Source organism: Ambystoma mexicanum, chromosome 6q, assembly GCF_040938575.1.
Source record: "Ambystoma mexicanum isolate Mex_15411 chromosome 6q, UKY_AmexF1_1, whole genome shotgun sequence".
Lineage (NCBI taxonomy): Eukaryota > Metazoa > Chordata > Amphibia > Caudata > Ambystomatidae > Ambystoma > Ambystoma mexicanum.
In genome coordinates this window covers 282,436,591-282,457,447 of record NC_090937.1, presented here as the reverse complement: position 1 = coordinate 282,457,447, position 20,857 = coordinate 282,436,591, and the positions used below count along the sequence as shown (strand labels likewise).

General features: G+C 47.1%; 1 protein-coding gene across 2 annotated transcripts in view; it reads left to right on the top strand.

Annotated features, from left to right (window-relative positions):
• Window positions 1-20,857, top strand: part of FOCAD (focadhesin) — a 2,926,805-nt gene that overhangs the window by 2,829,742 nt on the left and 76,206 nt on the right. For both annotated transcript variants that reach the window (XR_011282193.1, XM_069630760.1), the window contains exon 42: window positions 14,891-15,142. Coding sequence is in view for 1 of the 2 variants with exons in the window: in XM_069630760.1 (XP_069486861.1) it covers window positions 14,891-15,142 (252 nt within the window). In the remaining variant the exon portion in view is untranslated. The remainder of the gene's footprint in view (window positions 1-14,890; window positions 15,143-20,857) is intronic.

The following is a 20,857-nucleotide window of genomic DNA, read 5'->3' as shown; positions in this document are numbered from 1 at the left end:
CTTCCCTCCTTGCAACCCTCTCTGGTCTTGCCTTCTTTCTCCTTGTATTAAACTGTCATTTTGGAGCTGCTGTTTCCTCGTGTGCTTTTCCTCGCTCAGAGTGTGATTTTGTGCTCTGCCTTTTATCCTTGTGGGGAAGTCTGATGGAAGTTAGGTGTGTGTCTGTGTAATGATCAGTAATTGCCTGACCATGGTATTGGGACATGTCACAGCTCTGGTGTCAGTCCGTTGTCACTCATGGTGAACTGTCCGTGAGAAAATGTTTGTCGGGAAAGAGGGTGTGGGGTTGAGTTCTTAGGTATCCTACCTGGTAGGATGGGGAATAGGTGTTTCAGGTAAGGAGATACTGTGTCTCACTGTCCGGTGCCCCACTTCGACTCCCCGAAGACCACTCATCCAGGTGCTCCCCCCAGGAACTGGATCCAAAAGTGATGGACGTGTCCTGACCACCTGGATGACAGATCCCCGGGGACTAGCGGGTAAGACACCTTCAGGTTTCTCACAGTACATATATGTTGACGATATCTAAAATCTTCAATGAGAATGATTAACACTACCGCTTTTCAGTTGGAATCTCTGTGCTCCAGGTAAGTAAGGGATTTCCAGAGACATTTTCTAGTGAGAGAGAAGATTTGTTGACTCTGGCCACTAACTTGCAAGGGGGCAACGGTCTAAACACCTCCCCGAAGTGGGACATTTTACCAATACCCACACTGTGGAAGCCTCATGGTGCCGTCCACAAACTAATGGCTAAAGTATTCGAAATGCTGGGCTTAACAGCCCCTACCATATCAAAAGTTCAATTTGAACTGACGACGTTCTGGATTTGCGACCATTTACAGAGACTATAATGTCTTTCAAACCGGCAATGGAAGCCCCAATGTGGAGGTTTGGAAGAATCCAGCTCTGTCCTCGAAATAGACCAAATTCTGTTGCAGAAGTACTGCCTGCATGCTCATGCTTCCCATGAGAGCTTGGTGGTCCAGGCTGCGTTGCCCAATGTAAAGATATTAATTTTTACCTCTTTGCCCCTTTTTTAGAGGGAGAGCAAGAGGCTGGATGCATGGGGAAGGAAAAATATTTCACATTGGCTAGCCTTGCCCTACTGGTGGTGAATGCTTATTATGCCCTGGCCAGGTTTTCTTTAGGCCCTGGCCAACTGTTAAAGAGGCTGCTTAAAGACTGCCAGATGGGGACATGAGACAGGGCTTCTTTGCCCTATTTCAGTATTGTCAAGTGGCGGCTCGCCAGATTTTGCAGTCCAAACTGGACATGGCTGACTGCGTTGCACGAGCGATGGCCGCTGGGACCATTGTGAAAAGGCACTCCTGGTTGAGGCCATCAAGGTTTGCCCAGGACATTCAGACAAAGCTGGATATGCATTTTGATGGACATAACCTTTTCAGAGCTGAGGCTGACGCCTCCCTCCTTCGGGTTACAGGCCTCCAAGGCCATGTTGGAGTCCTAGGCCCTGGCGGTCCAGCAGCCCTCAGCTCTAGCTGGTAGGGTTTTTTTCTTTTCCCTCCTACGCCCACCATGGTAGTGGACAAGTGCCCTCTACCAATCATCAGGCACACAAGTCACAAGGAAGAGGCTGTGGTGCTCAAAGAGGTGGTGTCTCACTTTCAATGACACATCTTCTGCTCCAGGTGCAAAGCCTCTATAAAGTCTACTTTCATCACAACTCACCAGTTGGAGGAAGAATTTCCCTATTCGGCTAGGAGTGGCATCACAACACAGCGGATGCATGGGTCTTGCAGGTTGTTCATTAGTGTTATTCTGTCCCTTTACTCAATGCCCTCCAACACATCCTCATGCCAGCTGCCATTTGCCTCAAGACCCCCTCCTGTTGGAGGAGGTTCATTAGTTTCTGATGAGCAATAGAACATGTGCTGCGCCAGGAACGAGGCAGTGGCTGGAACTCCATCTACTTTTTGGGTCCGAAAGAGGATCGGGGCTTACCCTGCATCTTGATCTGAGGCTTAGAAATTTGTACCTGCGCAAGGACAAATTAAAGATTGTGTCTCTCGTCCAAATCCTCCAGGTTCTCGATCTGTAGGACTCGTTGGTGTCTCTGAATCTTCAAGAGGCCTACTTCCATATGCCAATTCCTCTCAAATACAGGAAGTATCTGAGGTTTGTGGTGGGTCTTTCCCATTACCAATTTATGGTACATTTCGGCCTGTCTTCGGCACCCAGCCCAGGGTGTTTACCAAGCTGCTGGCAGTGGTTGTGGCTCACCTAAGGAGGGTAAGCATACATGTCATCCCCTATCTGGACGACTGGTTATTCCAGGCTAGCTCCCCATACCAGCAGTTGTCAAATCGGTAATACATGCAGCCTGTTGCACAGCTTAGGCGTCTCACTGAACTTAAGTAAGTCTCAGGTTTCACTGTCCGAGTCTCTCCGATTAATTTTTGCCATCAAGGAAGCTCTTGTGTATGGCTTTCCCACTTGAGGATGAAATGGGGAGGATTTTCAAGATGGTGTGTGTCTTCTGATCCCAGGAGTGATTTCCAGCCTCTGCCTTCCTACCCTTGCAGGGTCTCATGACTTCCTGCATTCATGTGGGGCCAGATGATTGATTTGCATGAGGTCACATCAGTGACTCCTCCAGTGTCAGTGGTCTCATTTTCAGGGAAACATGGCAGACTTTTTGCAGGTCTCAACCAGAGATTCTCGAGACATCACATGGTGGTACCTGCGAGACAACCTAATGAAGGCGATGTTGCTTTTGCAACCCTGGCCCCAACTGATGGTGCTCATGAGTGCGTCCTTGAAAATCTGGACTGCTAACCGGTTAGACCTGATGGTGAGTAGGCTGTGCTCTCCCTCTGAGTCTCAGGAACCCATCAACCTTCTGGAATTGAGTGTGACCAGGATGGCCCTAGTTGCCTTCCTTCCCTCTGTAAATTGCAGGTGTCTGCTTATCCTAACGGACAACACAGTGGTCATACATTACCTCAACAAACAAGGTGGAGTAGGGTCCTTGCCTCTGTGCAGAGAAGCAATGCAACTGTGGTTCTGGGCTCTGGATAACAATGTGTCTCTGGCAGCGGCACATCTAGCTGGGACGGACAACTTTATTGTGGATACCTTGAGCAGGCAGACTTCGGCCTCCGGTGAGTGGGAGCGCTGCCATGAAGTTCTTTAGGATAACATCTTCCATTGGGGGCTCCTCAGGTGGACCTCTTTGCTGCCTATGTGAACAGCAAGATTGAGTTGTTCTGCTCCAGGGAGTTTCCTCAGCAGTGGGCTCTGGGGGATGCACTGATAGTTGAGTGGAACTTTGATGTCTTCTATGCGTTGCTGCCGATCCCTACCATGCCTCTAGTTCTAAGAATACTGTGCCTGTTGGGTTCCTAGTTCTTTGTGATCGGTCGGGACTGGGCCCAGAAAATGTGGTATCCAGTGCTTTTGGACATGACCATCTACCCTCCTTGGAGCCTTCCGCTGAGGGTGAACCTGCTCTTCCAATTTGAAGGGGAGCCTTCATCCAAACCATAACAGCCTGAACCTTCATGACTGGCAGCTAAGAGGCTGAGGATTGGGATTTGTCAGATGACGTTCTTATGCTCCTTGTAGCTCTAAGGCCTGCTACTAAGTCCAGGTATGCCTGCAGATATGGCATATATTCGTTATTTATTTTTACTTTCTTTATACATTTTCTCATGTTCAAACACTAACACAAACCAATTACATTCAGTCCCAGAGAGAAAGGAACATCTCCACTGTCCTACCCCTGACTCCCTGCCCCCGCCATCCCACTCCAACACTTCACCTCCCTTTCCCCACCGTTAGGTATGTTACATTGAAATGACACATATGTATACGAAAATTGTGTTAAACCATCATGCCATAGGCCACCCCCTGCCCACGCACCGAATATTAGTGCTGGAGATGACCACTCTGTGCATCTGTAAAAGAGCCCACGACAGTCCATCATCTTCACATTTGTCGTTTACTTCACACAATCTTCTCCCCACACCCACCCCTAGATGACTGTGTTGCACAGTGGGCTAAGTGGAAATTCACCATCAGGCTGGCACACCTAAGCCATCCGCTACTTTAGAATCCATATTGTCTCTGTTCATGTTTACACGTAAGGGAGATCAATAGTCCAAGGGCCTGCTTCCCCCGGTTAGCATAGAGGCATATACTGTCTTCCGTCTCTCAAATGAGTTCAGGGCGGATAGCCATTCCTGTACCGAGGGAGCCCTCTGTTTCTTCCATGTTTTGGGCAATAATGCTCTTGCCGCCACTGATGCCATCCCCAGCAGCTTCCCATCTTGCTTGGAAGCCCCTTCAAACCGCGCCTCGGGTGAGATAGGGGGGCAAGCAGTGACCATTTTCCCCATTATCTCATGGATCTGCACCCCGAAAGATTGTATGTGTATACACTCCCACACCATGTGTATGTAATCTACCAGATCTGCCTGGCATCTTGGGCATGCCGCAGATCTATCGGGGTAATATTTATTTTATTGTGCAGGGGTGTAATATGTTTGGTGCAAGAATTTTAAATGCATGAAACGATATCTGTTATTCAGTGATATCTTCCGTGATAGTAAACATATCTTTCGCCAACGTGAGTCCGGAAGCATCCTCCCCAAGGACGCCTCCCATTTTGCCCTGAACATAGCATGTTTCTCCCCTTGCTGCGCTTTTATCAACTTATAAAGGGATGATACCATCCTGGATGTTCCAGGAAGTTCGACCACAAAGCGAACCAGGGGGGATTGCCTTAGCGCTTCAGGAAAATGTGGTCACATTTCACGGAGAGTCTCCCTTAGACTAAAGTATGACAACATTGTCACAGGGTTCCACGGACACCTTTCTTTCAACATGTCCCATGAGATAAATGTACCCTCATGTACCACATCTCCAATGGTGTGAACGCCAAGTAGTGTATCTTGAACACTGTCTGAGTTATCCCAACCCCATGCACTGCATACATCGTGTAGTCCTGTTTGAAAATTCCCATATCGGCACTCTCAGCCATAGCTCTTTCCCAGGCCCATTGTGCAGTATCGATCAGTTGCACCTCCCCCTTTGTCAATGATCTCCTTCTCCCACATAGCAACACTTTCAAGTCGTCTGGCCAGGCTATCACTTTTTCCAGCTTAATATGTGGAAGCTCATGCGATGGGTGCCACCACCGGATGGCATATTGAAATTGTGCTGAGAGATAATAGGCAAACAAATCAGGGTATTCCAGTCCACCATCCACAAAAGGGAGAGTCAAAATTTCAATGTAGACCCTAGCTTGTCTGCCAGCCCTATACCAGTCTTCTCAGCAAGCTCTTGGCCTGTTTTCCAGAACATATGTTCAGAGCGTATATTCTTGGCTTGGTGCCAGGAGAGGTTTCCTCAGCATTAGATGTTCTTTCATTGGCAAGATGGGCCTACATATTGGCACTGTGAAGGTGTACCTTTCTCTAGGTCGGTTTTTACAGGCAAGGATCTTTGTTCAGAATTCCCACTGTTGTGCAGTTTTTGCTGAGAATGTGCAATCCGTTTCCCCCATGCCAGTTTGTTGTTCCAGCATAGGATTTTAATTTAGTGTTACCACTCCATATAGGCACTCCGTTTGAGCCCCTATATGCAGGTTGGTTTAGATTGCCCACCCTTAAGGTTATTTTCCTGGTAGCCATCACTTCTGCGAGATGGGTGAGTGAGCTCCAGATGTTATCTGTTAAATCACCCTGTTTGTTTTTTCTGAAGACAAGGTGACATTGAGAGTGAGGCCATCCTTCCTTCCTGAGGTGGTCTTGGACTGCCATCTCCCAGAATATCCATCTCCCTGTGTGTTTCCTCTTCCTCACCAGCCCAAGGCCAGAGGAGTGATTCCATTGGCTGGATCCAGTGCAGGTCCTCAGCTTCTATGTCTCTCGGATGAGGGGCATCAGGAAAGATGGTCATCTTTTTTGTGGCTATCTTAAAGAACCTGAATGTAGGGGCTCAGAGTTGGTGCCCCTGCTGGCACGGCTGTGACTATTCAGACTCTGTCAAGGTGGATCATTCTCTGCATCTTAGAATGCTGCAATCTGGCTGGTAAAGATGTTCCTGACAATCTCAGTGCTCATTCAATCAGAAACTGCTTCCTCTTCTGCCCTGCTGAGGGGCCTCCATGACCTGGACGTTTGCCAAATGGCAAAATGGGCCTCGATGCACAAATTTGCAAAACATTACTGTTTGGAATCCCTGTCGGGGCAAGATGGTCACTTTGGTAAAGCTTTCCGCCAGTGTGTTCTGGTCTAGGTGTTGTTCTCTTACTCTCCTCCCTCCACCAGGTCTACATACTGCCTTGGCAGTCTTTCCTAAATACGGAATCCGTGGGAGGAAGAAATCCATTAGAAGAACAAAGTACTCCTCTTTCAGTAATGTTCTTTCGAAGGGATTGTGTCCTCCGACGTATTCCTTATCTTTGATAATTTGTCTCCAGCTTGCTGGCCTCGGAACATTTTTTCTCAGTAGAGGGTGCTGCGCATCGACATCCGTCGAGTTGGTGTCCCTCGACAGCCACTGTGTCGGTGCCGACGTCACCATGCCCATAAATAGCCACACGCAGCGTCCGTTGCTCAGTTCCGTTTTTCCGCGCTTCGTGGTGCCTCGGAATTTCGTTGCTCAGTTCTTCAGTCAAATATACTTAATTATTCCTCGTGAATACCGACTCGTACTCGATGGCTTCCTCATCCGAACCGACAACGCCACGGTCCAGCTTAAAAAAATGTCAAGACTGTAGAAAGAAAATGTCGTTGACGGATCCTCACAGGATCTGTTTGTGGTGCCTGGGAGTCGAGCACCATTGTTCGGAGTGCGAGGACTGCATGTCCATGACGGCGAAAGCCTTGAAGGAGCGTAAGGGGATGCTCGAGAGAGGTAAGGCAGTTAAAACTTCTTCAAAAGTTTCCTCGGCAGAGTCGGACATTCGTCTCCTCGCCATCACAAAAGACATTCTCGTTCTAGGTCTCGAAGCAGTTCCCATCACTCTTCGAGATCTAAGCATTCAAAAAAGAGACGTTGAAGATCCCCTTCCTCGTCGTCTTCTTCCGTTTCCCCGAAAAGGGTCTCCTGCCCCACAAAACATAGCTCTCAGGCTGAGTGAGAGGAATTCAGGAAAAAGATGCTTAGCGTCTTCGAGAAAGCCGCCGCGACCCCCTCGATGACTGCTGAGGGTGATACCCTGGGTGAAAGACACGAAAAATCAAAACACCGCGAGTCGCAGCACCCGGCGAAAGAAGTTACCCGAGAGCGTCACAAACCCTCGAGTAAAGGCAAGGTCGCATCTTCAACGCCGTCGTCGAAGATCCCTTCCACGCATAGATCTGCGTCTTCGACGCCATTATCGAAGGGTTCTTCGACGCACAGGTCAGTCGATTCTACGCCGTCTTTGACGCCGAGAAAGGACAAACCCACGCCCACCTCACAGCCAGTGGCCATACTCAGAGCCTCGATCACGAGAATGCCGTCGACAACCTCGAGTAGAATTCCGATACTCTCGAGTTCCTCGAGGCCTCTACCAACTTTCTCGACGCCTTTTTCGATGCTTCGAAGCCTTTAACCTCCGCGTCGACGACATAGGCGTTTTCTCAGCCAATTATGACGAATTTGGCCCCTTCTGCTCCGGAAATGGGATTTATACCATTTCCAAGATTTGATCATTCCAGAGCCTTAGCATCTATTTATGAAGAAGGAGAGAATTCGGATTAGGAGAGACCTTTTGAGTTGCAGGGATCTGCAACTCCTGTACCAGAGGAATTTACCTCAGGAAGGTAGGTTTAAGGACCTCCAAGAATCCTTACATGAAGCAAGTGGGTTGGACACTTCCCCTGAAGTGGAATCTGCCAAACCAGACCCAGGCGAACATGCAGAAACCCCTTATAGAACCTTGATGGCAAGGATAATAGAGTTTATGGGGTGGTCTACACCCTCACCTGCTTTTCAGCAAGACGACCTCACAGACATTTTGGTTAAAGGTCTACAGGAGAATCCTGTGGTGCCATTTCATGCGGCATTACAAAGGAAAATACTGGCAAACTGGGAAACCCCCGAGGTTATCCCGGCAGTTAACAAAAAATTATCAGCCAAGTATAGGGTGTCTACTGCTGACCTTGAATATTTATCCAAACACCCAACTCCCGGAGAGTCTGGTTGTTCAGGCAGCAACTTCATCAGGTAGTAAATCGGCTTAGCCTACTGTTCCACAGGACAGGGATGACCAGAGATATGACTCTATGGCCAAAAAAGTCTTTTCTGCATGTAGCATGGCGTTGAAATCCATCAATGCTACTTGTACGCTCGCAAGGTTCAGCCACACACTTTGGGAGTGTGCTTCATCAGCGGCTGACTGCCTCCCGGAGGGAGAAGAAAGGGAAGCGTTTCTTAACATCATTAAGGATGGTAAAGACGCAATGTGCGAATCCCTTCAAACTGGCATCGATTCTGCTGACAGCATCAGCAGGGCCGTGGCGGCAAGTACAACAACCCAGAGATTTGCTTGGTTGCGAAAGTCTGGTTTTGCTCCAGATGTGCAAAACAGACTCTTGAATATGCCCTTTGACAGCTCTTCTTTGTTTGGTAAGAAGGCGAATGACAGTTTAGAAAAGCTTCAAACATCAAAGGCAGCAGCAAAATCCCTGGGAGCTGCAATCCGTCAGACACCATATCGCCCCTCAGGAACCTCTTGGAGAGGTAAGTCCTTTTGCTTCTATTCCGCATTCGGAAGAGGCAGAGGACATCCGATTCAAAGGGGTCAGAATAAATTCACCCGAGGTGGACGGGTTAAAAATACAAAAGCCGCAGCAGCAGCAGGTACCTCTTTACCCTCAGCATCTGCATCAGCCGCCTCCAAACCGCTCTGAGGACTCTCCTCACAAGACACCAATAGGGGGCAGGTTAACTCAACATCTGACGTTTTGGCAGGCTATTACGACAGATGCTTGGGCATTGGAGACAGTTGCCCAAGGTTACTGCCTGCCTTTTCTACACATCCCTCAGTCATCCATCGGGGAACCGCTCTCTGAAAGGTCCAGATCCGCTACTCTTGCAGGAAATTGTAGACCTGCTAGAGAAAGGTGCCATAGAACCGGTACCTGTAGCGGAGAGGAACAAGGGCTGTTACTCCCCCTACTTTCTCATCCCGAAGAAAGACAGAGGACTGAGACCTATCTTGGACTTACGAGAATTGAACAAGTTCCTCAGGAAGGACAAGTTCAAGATGGTAACTCTCTCTCAGATCCTTCAGGCCCTCCAGCTCCAGGACTGGCTGGTATCTCTGGACCTCTAGGATGCTTATTTCCATGTGCCAATCCATCTCAAACACAGGAAATACCTGAAGTTCGCAATTGGCGGCTCTCATGATCAATTTCGAGTTCTGCCATTTGGGCTGACATCCGCCCCGAGGGTCTTCACCAAGTTAATGTCGGTAGTGGCGGCAAGTCTAAGGAGGGGAGGGATTCACGTCTACCCCTACCTGGACGATCGGCTGATCACGGCTGTATCTTCGGAACAAGCTCAGATCCAGCTAGATTATGTCTGCCACTTCCTTCACAAACTGGGCTTCTCCCTCAATTTAAAGAAGTCACAGATGATACCTTCACAGAGACTCCAGTTCATTGGAGTGGTCATGGACACTTCCCTCGGAAAAGCCTCGCCACCAGAGGTGAGGGCTCAAGATATTCTGCAGATGATCACCAAGTTTCAAAATGCCCAACGTCTCCCAGCATTCGACTTTTTGAGGTTGCTAGGCCTCATGGCATCCTGCATCTTCCTTGTGCCAGAGGCTCGTCTGAGAATGAGATCTCTTCAGTGGGCACTGAGAACTCAGTGGTTGCAATTCTCAGGGAGAATGACAGACCTCCTTAAGGTTCCGGAAAAGGTGGCTCGAGACCTTCAGTGGTGAGCCTGCCAGGAGAACATCTTGAAAGGAGAACTGTTTTGGCAACCGTGGCCGGAGATAACAGTAGTCACAGATGCCTCACTCATGGGGAGGGGAGCCCATACCAACGACTTGACCATCAGCGGTCGTTGGTCTCCATCGGAGTCCAGACTACATATCAACCTGTTAGAGCTGAGAGCAATCAGACTAGCGCTGAAGGCTTTTCTGCCATCTGTACAGGGGAAAACTGTCCTGATAATGACGGAAAACACAGTGGCCATGCACTACCTCAACAAAAGAGGAGGCGTAGGATCACTGCCCCTGTGCATAGAGGCGATGCAGCTCTGGTTTTGGGCAATCCAAGAAGGAATCTCTCTATCGGCAGTTCACCTAGCCGCAGAGAAGAACTTGACGGCGGACGCTCTGAGCAGGCAGGGCACAGTCTCCCACGAGTGGGAACTAGCTCAGGAAGTCCTTCAGGAGATCTTTGCGCTTTGGGGAACCCCTCAAGTGGATCTGTTCGCCACCAGTACCAACAGGAAGTGCAATCTGTTTTGTTCAAGGGAATTTCCCCCGAGAGGAGCTCTAGGGGACACGTTTGTAGTGGACTGGGAGTTTCCACTCCTGTACGCGTTTCCACCATTCCCTGTCATTCCTCAAATGATCAGGAGGTTGATAAGATTTCAGAGGACCATGATCCTAATTGCCCCAGACTGGGCCAGGAGAACGTGGTACCCGGACCTTCTGGACATGTCCATCTGCCCTCCAATTCACCTTCCACTCAAGGAGAATCTTCTTCCACAGAAGGGAGGTCAGGTTCTCCATCAAGACATCAGAACCGTCAACCTTCACGCTTGGCTTCTGAAAGGTTGAGATACAAGGATTGGGACCTCTCTGATGACGTAATGGAGGTGTTGCTTCCGGCCAGAAGGCCAGCAACAAAGTCTTTATACTGCTGCCGTTGGAACAAATTTTGCAGATGGTGTAGGGAAGGGAATATTGACCCCTTTTCATGTGGTACACCAACGGTGTTATCCTTTCTACTCTATTTGGCAAATTCAGGCCATCAAGTTCACACTATCAAGGGCTATCTCGCAGCGCTATCGATCTTCAAGCGCACTGCAGAGGAGCCATCGTATTTCAAATTACCCTTAATAATACAATTTCTAAAGGGATTAACTAATATCTATCCTCCAAGACCATTCCAAGTTCCCTTATGGGACGTAAATTTAGTCTTAAATTTCCTGATGGGTACTCCTTTCAAACCACTCCACTCTTGTTCGCTAAGATTTCTCACCCTTAAAACTGTCTTATTAGTGGCACTAACATCTGCTAGAAGGGTGAGTGAATTACAAGCTCTATCTTGTAAACCCCCTCATACAATTTTTCATAAAGACAAAGTTGTCCTACAGGTGAAGCCTAAATTTCCTCCCAAAGGTAGTTTCTGAATTCCACATCACTCAGAACATTACCTTACCTTCATTCTATCCTCCTCCCCATCTGGGGAAAGAGGAAGAAAGGCTACACAGGCTGGACCCAAGGCGGCCTTTAAGCTTTTACATCAGCAGACTTGCTAGGATTAGGCAAGCAGACCAACTGTTTGTAGGTTACTCAGGGCACAAATTGGGACTACCGATAACAAAACGGACCATTTCCAGATGGATTATTTTGGCCATTCTAGAATGTTACAAACTAGCAGGGAAAGAGCCTCCTCAAAATCTTAGGGCTCATTCAACCAGGGGTATCGCAGCCTCGTCGGCCCTCCAAAGAGGGGTTCCTGTTCGAGACATATGTGCGGCTGCCACATGGTCGTCCGCACATATCTTCACAAGATTTTACAACCTGGATTCATCCTCTAGTCAAGAGACTAGGTTTGACAAAGCATCATTACATTCTGTTCATTCCTAAAGAGAAACATGGCGTTTTTACTCCCACCTCCAATTACACGCCACTGCTATGGGAGTCTATCAAAGATAAGGAATATGTCGGAGGACACAATCCCTTCGAAGAACAAGTTACTTCTTACCTGGTAAAGTTCTTTCGATGGGTTGTTCCTCCGACGTATTCCTTATCGCCCCTCCCATCCATCCCCGCAGTAATACTTCCCTTGTGGTTGCATCTTACGCTCCTTCAAGGTCAATAACCAATTCAGGCATGACTTATCTTATGCTACAAAACGGAACTGAGCAACGGACGCTGCACGTGGCTATTTATGGGCATGGTGACGTCGGCGCCGATACGGTGGCTGTCGAAGGACACCAACTCGACGGACGTCGGTGCGCAGCGCCCTCTACTGAGAAAAATGTTTCCGAGGCCAGCAAGCTGGAGACAAATTATCAAAGATAAGGAATACGTCGGAGGAACATTCCGTCGAAAGAACGTTACCAGGTAAGAAGTAACTTGTTCTTCTGAAGGATGTTCCTCCCATGGATTCCTCATCACCCTCCCAACCTGCCCCTCTGGCGGATAGCTTGAACACATTTTCTGTTCTGCAGATCCCTCAGCGACTGAGGGGAAAAAGTAGAACTGGGGTTATGGGATGCAATACCTATATTAATACTGGCCCGACACTGCCTCCGGCACAGGGCAGGTGGAGGCAACGAGCAGAGCCAAAGCAAAGCCATGCTGTGATTCTTGGCGATGGAAATATTTCTGAAGATCAGCTGATAGAAGGTCAATCTGTGGGAGGGACATCCATCAGAGAGAACATTAACAAAAGGTAAGTGATTTGTTCATCTGTTCTATAAATAGGCACATTTTTGAGACATCATTGACTTCAGAGTAAATGTTGTTAGAACACCATTTTGGGTCTCAAACTATCTTTGAAATGAGATCTTAGAAATTAAAATATATCCATAAATAAGAGATACTGAAGATTTTGGTTGTATACGAATTGTTCGTTTTTACAACTGTTCGAATGACAATTGACCTTTTGACAATTGACCGAATTGTGAAGGTCAATTGTACCACATATGTGGGGGGAAACCCCCCACAACCCCACCACCCAACGCCAAACCCCCCAAAACCCATATATATATATATATATATATATATATATATATATATATATATATATATATATATATATATTCGGTCAATTGTGGAAAGGTCAATTGTGACCCTTTAAATTCGGTCATTTGTTCATTCGAACAATTGTAAACAAACAATTTGGGTAATACCAAGATTTTATGTACTTTGTTTGCAGCCGTTTTTGTGTAATCCTCAGTTCTACACGCCACACAGCATAGAGTGACACCATGGAAATTATTCATCTAAAGTTAGTTTCTGATGGCTCAAAACCAGTCCCGCCTTTTCCTCACTAAAAACTGCCACAGCATGTTTTTTTCGGCAAATGCTCCTCTAATCTCTGCAGTTGTGCAGTTCCTCTGCCTCCGAGTACGGAGGAAAATATGTGCAAGTGAGGTCATGGGAGGCATCTGGCTCCATATGTACCTCCCATGATGTCACATCCGGAGTAAAGGGCAAGTGTTTCAAAAGCCAGACTGGGCTTGGAGGTGATTTCTAAAATGGAGAATCGGTGGGAGGAAGGACTAATCCATCAGAAAGAACACTATAGAGCCATTTATTTGTTCATCTTGACCATTGAAAGCAGAATGGTGTTGTAGATGGCTTCCCTCGACAGTGGAGATTATATAGGATATAAAAATGTACTGTACTTGGAATTTGGATTTGGAAAATCAATAGAATTTCTTTAGAAAAGGTGAAGTGTGTAAGATCATCGAATTAGTCACTTTGTTTATGTACACTAGAACCGATTATTATTATTTTTTTAATCATGAATAATGCACTTCATTGAATTGTATGGGTGTAGAAATGTATGATGTTTTATTAATTTGATGCTTTTTTTGTAATTGTAACTTGCTTTTTAAAGAAATGTTAGCTTTTTTGTTTGACTATCACAGGCTTGGTATTTTTTTTAATGAATTGTTTCTCTGGTTCCAGTTGTAAACAACATTAAAAACAGAAATGGCAGAATACAGCTCCTTTTGAACTTATCTGTATCTATCTTCTACCAGGTTAGACTTGGTAAACACTTGGGGCCTCATGAGTTTGGTGGTATCTCGGCGCTAAATCCGCCAAGATACCACCAAATGGATTTACCATTACTGTCACTTGGTCTGCCTGAATTACCACTGGATTCCAAGTAGCAATAAGGCAGTGCTAGTCCCCATTTATGTAGTCTTTAGGACTCCATGGGCCTCATTACGAGTCTGGCGATAACCGAGCCGGAAAAACCGGCAGGTTACCGCCGGACTTGTATTACCATTCTGCCTCCGTGATTCCCAGAATTACTGGGGTATTACAGCCCCGGTGACCCGGGAATTCCGGAGGCGGAATTCTTTAAGTCACCATTCCCATGGGGAAGTGGAAACACCGGCACCATGCTGTAATGGCGCCAGTGTTTCCACGTCCGCCTGCAGGCGGGTGGTGTTAAACCCACCAGGTCAGACCTGGGGGGAGTGACACCTCCCGCCTGCAGAACTCGAGATCACCCGGTCCGGAAAGAACGGTGGTGGCGGATTTACCACCAGCGTTCTTTCCAGACCCGCTGACTCGTAATGAGGCCCCATGGGTCCTAATTATCACCGGCGGTAATTCCTCCGAAATGTTAACTTATTTTGGACGTAAGGTGGCAGAATTACCTTCAGCATTTTTCTGGAGGTTTTTCCTTCACCTCATTTCTAAACCCATAGTTAGGCAGTGTGGTAATGCAGTGGTAACTTTGTTACCACTGCATTACCACCATTTCTTTGGCCACACCGCCAAACTCTTAATGAGGCCCCTCGTCCATTGCAAAGCTTTTTTGTGTTCTTGTCGTTCCAAATAAAATGTAAAATGTTTCATGTTCTTCATTGGTCCACATTTAACAATAATAAGAGAAAGGGTAATTTTAATACTAGAACTAAACAATGATCTGCATTACAAAACATGTTGTCTTTTTTTGGGAAGTAGCTGCAGTTAATCTACCCTCTTGGCCTTCCTGTTTAGGCTGTAGACTTCCTGCTCTGGATATTTGCAGCTGCTGTGGTCTCCTGGGCTGACCATGCCACGCCCTTGCTGCTTGGAATCAGTGCCAAGTGGTTATCGCAGGAACAGGACGATGTGTTTGCAACATCCACTGCAGATATTCTTGGCAGCTCCTCTCTTGCTTCACTCGCAGTTCAGGAAACTCTGACAGTTCTTTCCAATAGCCTGCAGATGTTGTTGGCTAAAGAACCGTGGAAGGAACACACACAAAAGGTAAAGCTGTTTGACATTGCTGATGTACATCCTTTTTAAGTGTCCCGCTATATAAGTGATTTTAAAATGAAATTAGTACATTGATTTCAGATATTGGCCCTCATTAGCAGTTGGCTGGTGCGGAATTAATGTGCCGGTATTACCATATACCACCACGTTTCCGCACCGGGCAACTTCAAGTTTGCTGGCGAGGTGCCAGGAATTAACTTCAGCTCAGGGCTGGAGGTAATTCAGCCACCTTTACTGGCTAAAAAACACAGGCATTACCAGCAAATTCCCCTGGGGTTCAATGGAATTCCATGGAATGGGGATTTACCACCGTCACCTGCACTCCTAATCCTGCAGTAATACTGCCGGACTGAGTGCCAGTAACGGTATTACCAATTGCCAGTATCCTGGCCGAATTACCGCCAGACTCGTAATGAGGGTCATTGTCTCTTTGGACACATATAGTAGAACACCACTTCTAATGTATACATTTCTCCCACAGGTTGTTCATCTTTAAAATGTCAACCAGGTAGAGACTGGTTGAGAGTTTATTTTGGCACCGCCATTAGTTGGCCCCACTAACGTCTGCGCTGACCATGTCATGGCATCAGTGGCAGCTGTAAGGGTGTGTAAGGAGAAGACTGACACACAGGTGGCATGATTTTTGCTAAAGGCTTTTATTCAAGAAACCATTAAAGAGACAACCTTAACTTTCCCTTTCTTCTAAGAGGGGTTTCCCTGCCTCAACCAAATTCTAAGGATATGTCTGAATGTCCGTAACTAAAAGGTCCACTGTCCTGTGTCAAAAACCTATTTTCTTCCCTCACATCTGTAACTGAACTAAAGGATTGGTGAGTCTTCTTGGCGCAGAAGAATGGCTCCATCCTTCTGGAGAGCAGGTTATGGTACCAGTGGTTTGGAAGGGACTATCTTCAGAGGGAATGACTCCCTTCCCTTTCACAGGCATAATACAAAGTTTCAGCTTGAAAGTCTCAGCTTACTTATAAACCAATGTTCCAAACGATCAACAGTCACAGTGCCAGGGGAATGACTCCCTTCCCTCCCCAGGCTTTCCTTGACTTTGCTGTGAAGTAGACAACAGCAGGGGGTATAGTTATCTTCCCCTTATCTCTCTTGGTTTGCAGTTTCAACATAGTAGGGGGAACAAACTTTCCCCTGGCCCTTCGCAGGCCCTCTTCCACAAATTCATGTAAGTTGGGGGAATGACTCCCTTCCCCAGACGTGTACCAACTTGGTTCCCTAGCCTGACAATTGTGGCCTTGTTTTCACAATGTCAGGGGGGAATGACTCCCTTCCCCTGGTCCTTCTCATAGGCTTTCACCAACTTGGTTCATGAACCTGCCAAGTATGATTAGCCCTTCAGAGTCTGTTATGTCCTTGGCAGATTTTCACCCCGTGACTCTTGTTTCTATGCTCAACTGGGATGAGGAAGATACCTCTGGTCTTCCCCTTTGGGTTTTCCATCTTATGTTGGAGTCTTTCCTCGGGCCCCTCGTTAGGAACTCCCATTCTTGTTTTCTCCCACTGTTCCGTTTCACTTGTGGGCTCCTCTCCAAGCCCCTTACTTGAGCCTTCTCGCCTCTGGCTTTCTCCTGTGTATACTGCATGCTTAGAGGGTTTCCCACAGACTTCCTGGTTACCTACGTACCTTCTGACCTGGTGCGCAAAGGTTTCCGGTCTCTCCTCGCTGGTGCTTTCCGCTCTGGGCTTCCTTCGGCATCTGTGTTCTTCTTCTTCTCCGTGGGGTCTCTGCTATACTTTGCCCCTCTCAGTTGTCAGGTCCTCTCTTGACCGCACTGTCTGCCTCGCTCCTGGAACTGGACTCCTGATTTTACAGCCTTCAGGTAAGTTTCTTTGACTAAGGCCTGCTTGAGACGCCGTTCCCGCTTCACCAGTGTTCTGATTAGCAACTTCTTCTCCAGTTGTGAAATTGCAGACTAGCTCGCTGAGCCTCCAGGGAGGGACTGACACTCGTGTCAGTCCTTGTTCCCTTTTTATGTTCAACTGACTTACAGATTGTCTGTGTTGACTAGAACGCTGATCTTGGTTCCTCAAGTATTTGTCACTCCGCGCCTTTTCTTTTTCTTTGTGTCGGTACTGACGTTCTCATCCTCATCTAGATTATTTATACTCTTCTGCGTCCCAGTTTCCACATATGACTTAGCTAGTTAGTCCCTACTGTTCCTCGTCCCAGTACCTTTTAGGGAAGCCACATCATCTACCATACAGAAGTACATGGAAGTTTGTAAGATTATAGGACCCTTTATAGAGTAGGAGGATGAGGGAGGTGGGGGATATGTTTTTGGCATACAGCGTTCTTCCAGGACAGTCATCCCTAGTCCCATGGGTGGATCTCCCCATGAGAGTCACCCGCTGAAGACCACCCCAGGGGGATTATCAGGTAGCAGCCTCAGCTCCCTGTTCTCATGGGAAGGGGCTCCTCCTAGGGGAGAAAGGACAATATCCAAAGATTTGTCTCACACCTTTTCTACCAGAAGTAACATTTTTATGGGTGACGGAGTAGCCTTATCCAGCTTCTGCTCTTGGTTACTTTTCTCTGGTTTGAGATCCTATTGCCACTCACAGAATGCAAGTGGTATTTCCTTTTTTCCCAATAGGGAGTATGCACCCTTTTAACACTCTCTGCCCCACCGTCTTTCCCCTTTCCCCCTACTCCTCCTATTTGGGTGGTAGATGGAATGCTGCTGCCAGCCTATTTTGCCTGCGTTATTAAATCATTGGCACACTGTCCTGAAACTCCTTTCTGTGGAACAGATATTGCAAGCAGTTTTTTGCATTTTATTTGTTCCTTTAAGCTTTTTTACACTAACAGTTAAAACCACAAAGTGGACAATCAAGATTACATTTACAAAGCTAATCTAATGCAAAACTCTATAAATCTATCTTCCTAGTAGCATTGCATAATGTAATACTGTGCATTGTATCAGCTGATTTAAAAGGAAAGGAGATTTAACAGGAAAGGATAAAGGAAGACCATTTTAATTGTACGTTTTAGGCGGTTGACAGCAGTCACGTCCTGCACTAGACCTTGTCAAGGGGGAGCAGAGATCTACCCAAACCTGGGGCAGAGGGCGGCCTACTAGGGCATAAGCCAGAGCCAACCCTATCCGGGGGTGGGGAATGGGAGATAGGGATCCCCCACTGTTAGGCAGAAACCTGTGCAGTTCCCTTAGGGACCACTGCAAAAAGTTTAAGACTACAGGTGTTAGCAGTAAACCCAATTGGTAGCAGTCTGCACTACCCAGATTTACCTGGTAGCTGTGGCTGAGCAGTCAGACTTCTCTCAAGAAGAGTAAGGCAGTATATAGAGTATACACAATAGGGCTAAAAACACAGTAGAGCAAACAAACACTGACCAGAGCTTTGGTATAAAAGTATATAATTATTTATTTAAAAACACACTTGTAAAAATACACGGGCACTAATATGTCAAGCAGGTTCAAACACAGTCACTAGAAATATATACACCTCCCTGATTAATTAGTCAACAAGTCTTAGGAAAAGAACACCACTTATTATCAACACAGAGGTGAGCGCTTAACCAAGATGGCACTCCAATAATTATTTAAAAAGGGAGAGAAAAGGCAGAAATAGGAAAACACACAATACCAACACTTTTAAAGAACCACAGCAAGTCAAGAAAGGCAGGGTCTACTGTAGAGCAAAAAGTTCATAGGCCAGGCCCACTCTTGGAGAGAGCAAGGCGCAATGTGCCCAAGATCACACAGTTGAAGTACACTTTAAAAGTCTTTGCAGATAGTTCAAAAAGGAGTTAGATCAGTTCAGAAAAGTTAGTTAACAGGTCCGAGGTCACCCCAGGATAGAGAGTCAAGGATTTACGGGACACCTTGGACAGTCTGTTGCAAGGGAGACCAGGCGGGACACAGTACCTGAAATGGTGAGAAAGCTCCAGCGGGGGCAGTTGTTCATGGCAGCGAGTGCAAGTCGTGCTTCGTCCACGGGAAGAGAAGATCTCGACGTGGAGGAAAGCTGGCGGTCGTTGCACTGCCAGGGAAGAAACCAGCCACGGAGTTTCCCGGTTAAAAGGTACTACCCTTTTATTCACAGTAGTGGTGAAGCGTGGCTATCCGGCCGCCGGGGTGCTTGGCATGGGCGATTCGACCACGAGACGATCCAGGAAGGCGAAAAAAGGGCGAACTGGTTAACCCCACCAGCTCAAAGGAAGAAGACTCTCCTGGAAGAAGATCTTCTCTGTCGTTGGGAAGTGGTGAGTCGGTTCAGCAGGGCTCCATCGGTGGTGTCGTCGTTGCAGGTCGGCTCAGCTTCTCCCTCTTCGGATTCTTTAGGTCCTGTGGCGACTTCTGAAGTTCCAGTCCCCAAAGTCCTGCTTTTATGCAGAAAACCCCCATTCATCAGTCCTAGCTGTCACTCAAACATGCTAAGTGGTGAGCCGGGCGGCTCACCACTGGGCCAATCACACAAGAGTGCGACTTGAGTTGCCGAGGCAGCTCAGTCCAGGGTGCCTATTCCCCCCTCCCACACATCCTGTAGACCCAGACAGAGTGGCACCACTTTTGGAGGCTTCTGTGCAGAAGCCCGCCAAAAATGGAACAAAGGGCTCGACTTGAGTTGGAGTTACAGAGATGAACACAAACACCATTCTAAAACCGAGTCCTGGCAAAAAGACCCAACCGGGGAATAAATATTAAATAAATAACCCGGCAGTATCTTTAACATTGCACCAATAAAGTGGTGCGTTTAAAACGAATGGGAAAATACCATAGGAAATATTCTGGTGGAATATTTTGCGTGGTAACCACTGCCACCAGCCAGAAACTCGACAAGGGGGGACTGGACAGTGCCCCCTTGGAAAACAGACCCAGGGGCAATCTAATTACCCCTACCAGTAGTTCCACAATATGATGGTTTGTACTGGTTCTGTTCACAATTTGAGACTAGTAAAGCCAATGGTGACTTTACATGCCCTGGGAGACAGTAGTCAGTCCCAGGGTATGGAGTCTATGTTTGGGGGTCACTATGACACCCCTGTGTTACTGCACTGAGGTTGCTGTGTAACACACTTACCAAAAACACATGAAACCCTATGGAGTAAAAGACCCCATAGCCCATAAAACACATTATAAAGTCAAAGGAAATTCTCAAATCATGCCTAAGAATGCGAGAAAAGAGTCTCACTCTTAGCAGGAGAAAAAAATAAACCCCAAAAATCCAGCAAAGTTGCTGAGGGACTCGCTAGGTTTGGGAAATTAGCCTTTACAGAGAATTCTCCCTAACACCCGCACATGCTTTGGCTAGATTTACAAGCACCACCTTCTGTCACACGATGCATCCCTGTACCTTTTCTAGCCGGAGTTCTCTATTTTGTATTCCAGGACCTATGAGGAACTCATGGTGGCAACAGTAAAGACAGACACAATTGATCACAGTTCAAGTGTGTTTATTGAAAAATAAATGCAGGGTGGAAAAACGCCTAACCTAAATCTAATATGGGAGCAAGCGTCGACCATCAAATAAAAATAAGGCAGTTCTAATGGTGGTGTGTCAAAATAAAAGGCCCTATACTAAGAAAACCCTACTGCCAAATCCTTACAACTAATCATACAGTGTGGGATAGGGTATCAAAACAAAGGAAACAGTGTTCAAATAATAAGTCAGGATATGATTGCCTTGACGTCTCCTTTCCCCATGTTTTTAGCATGGGAC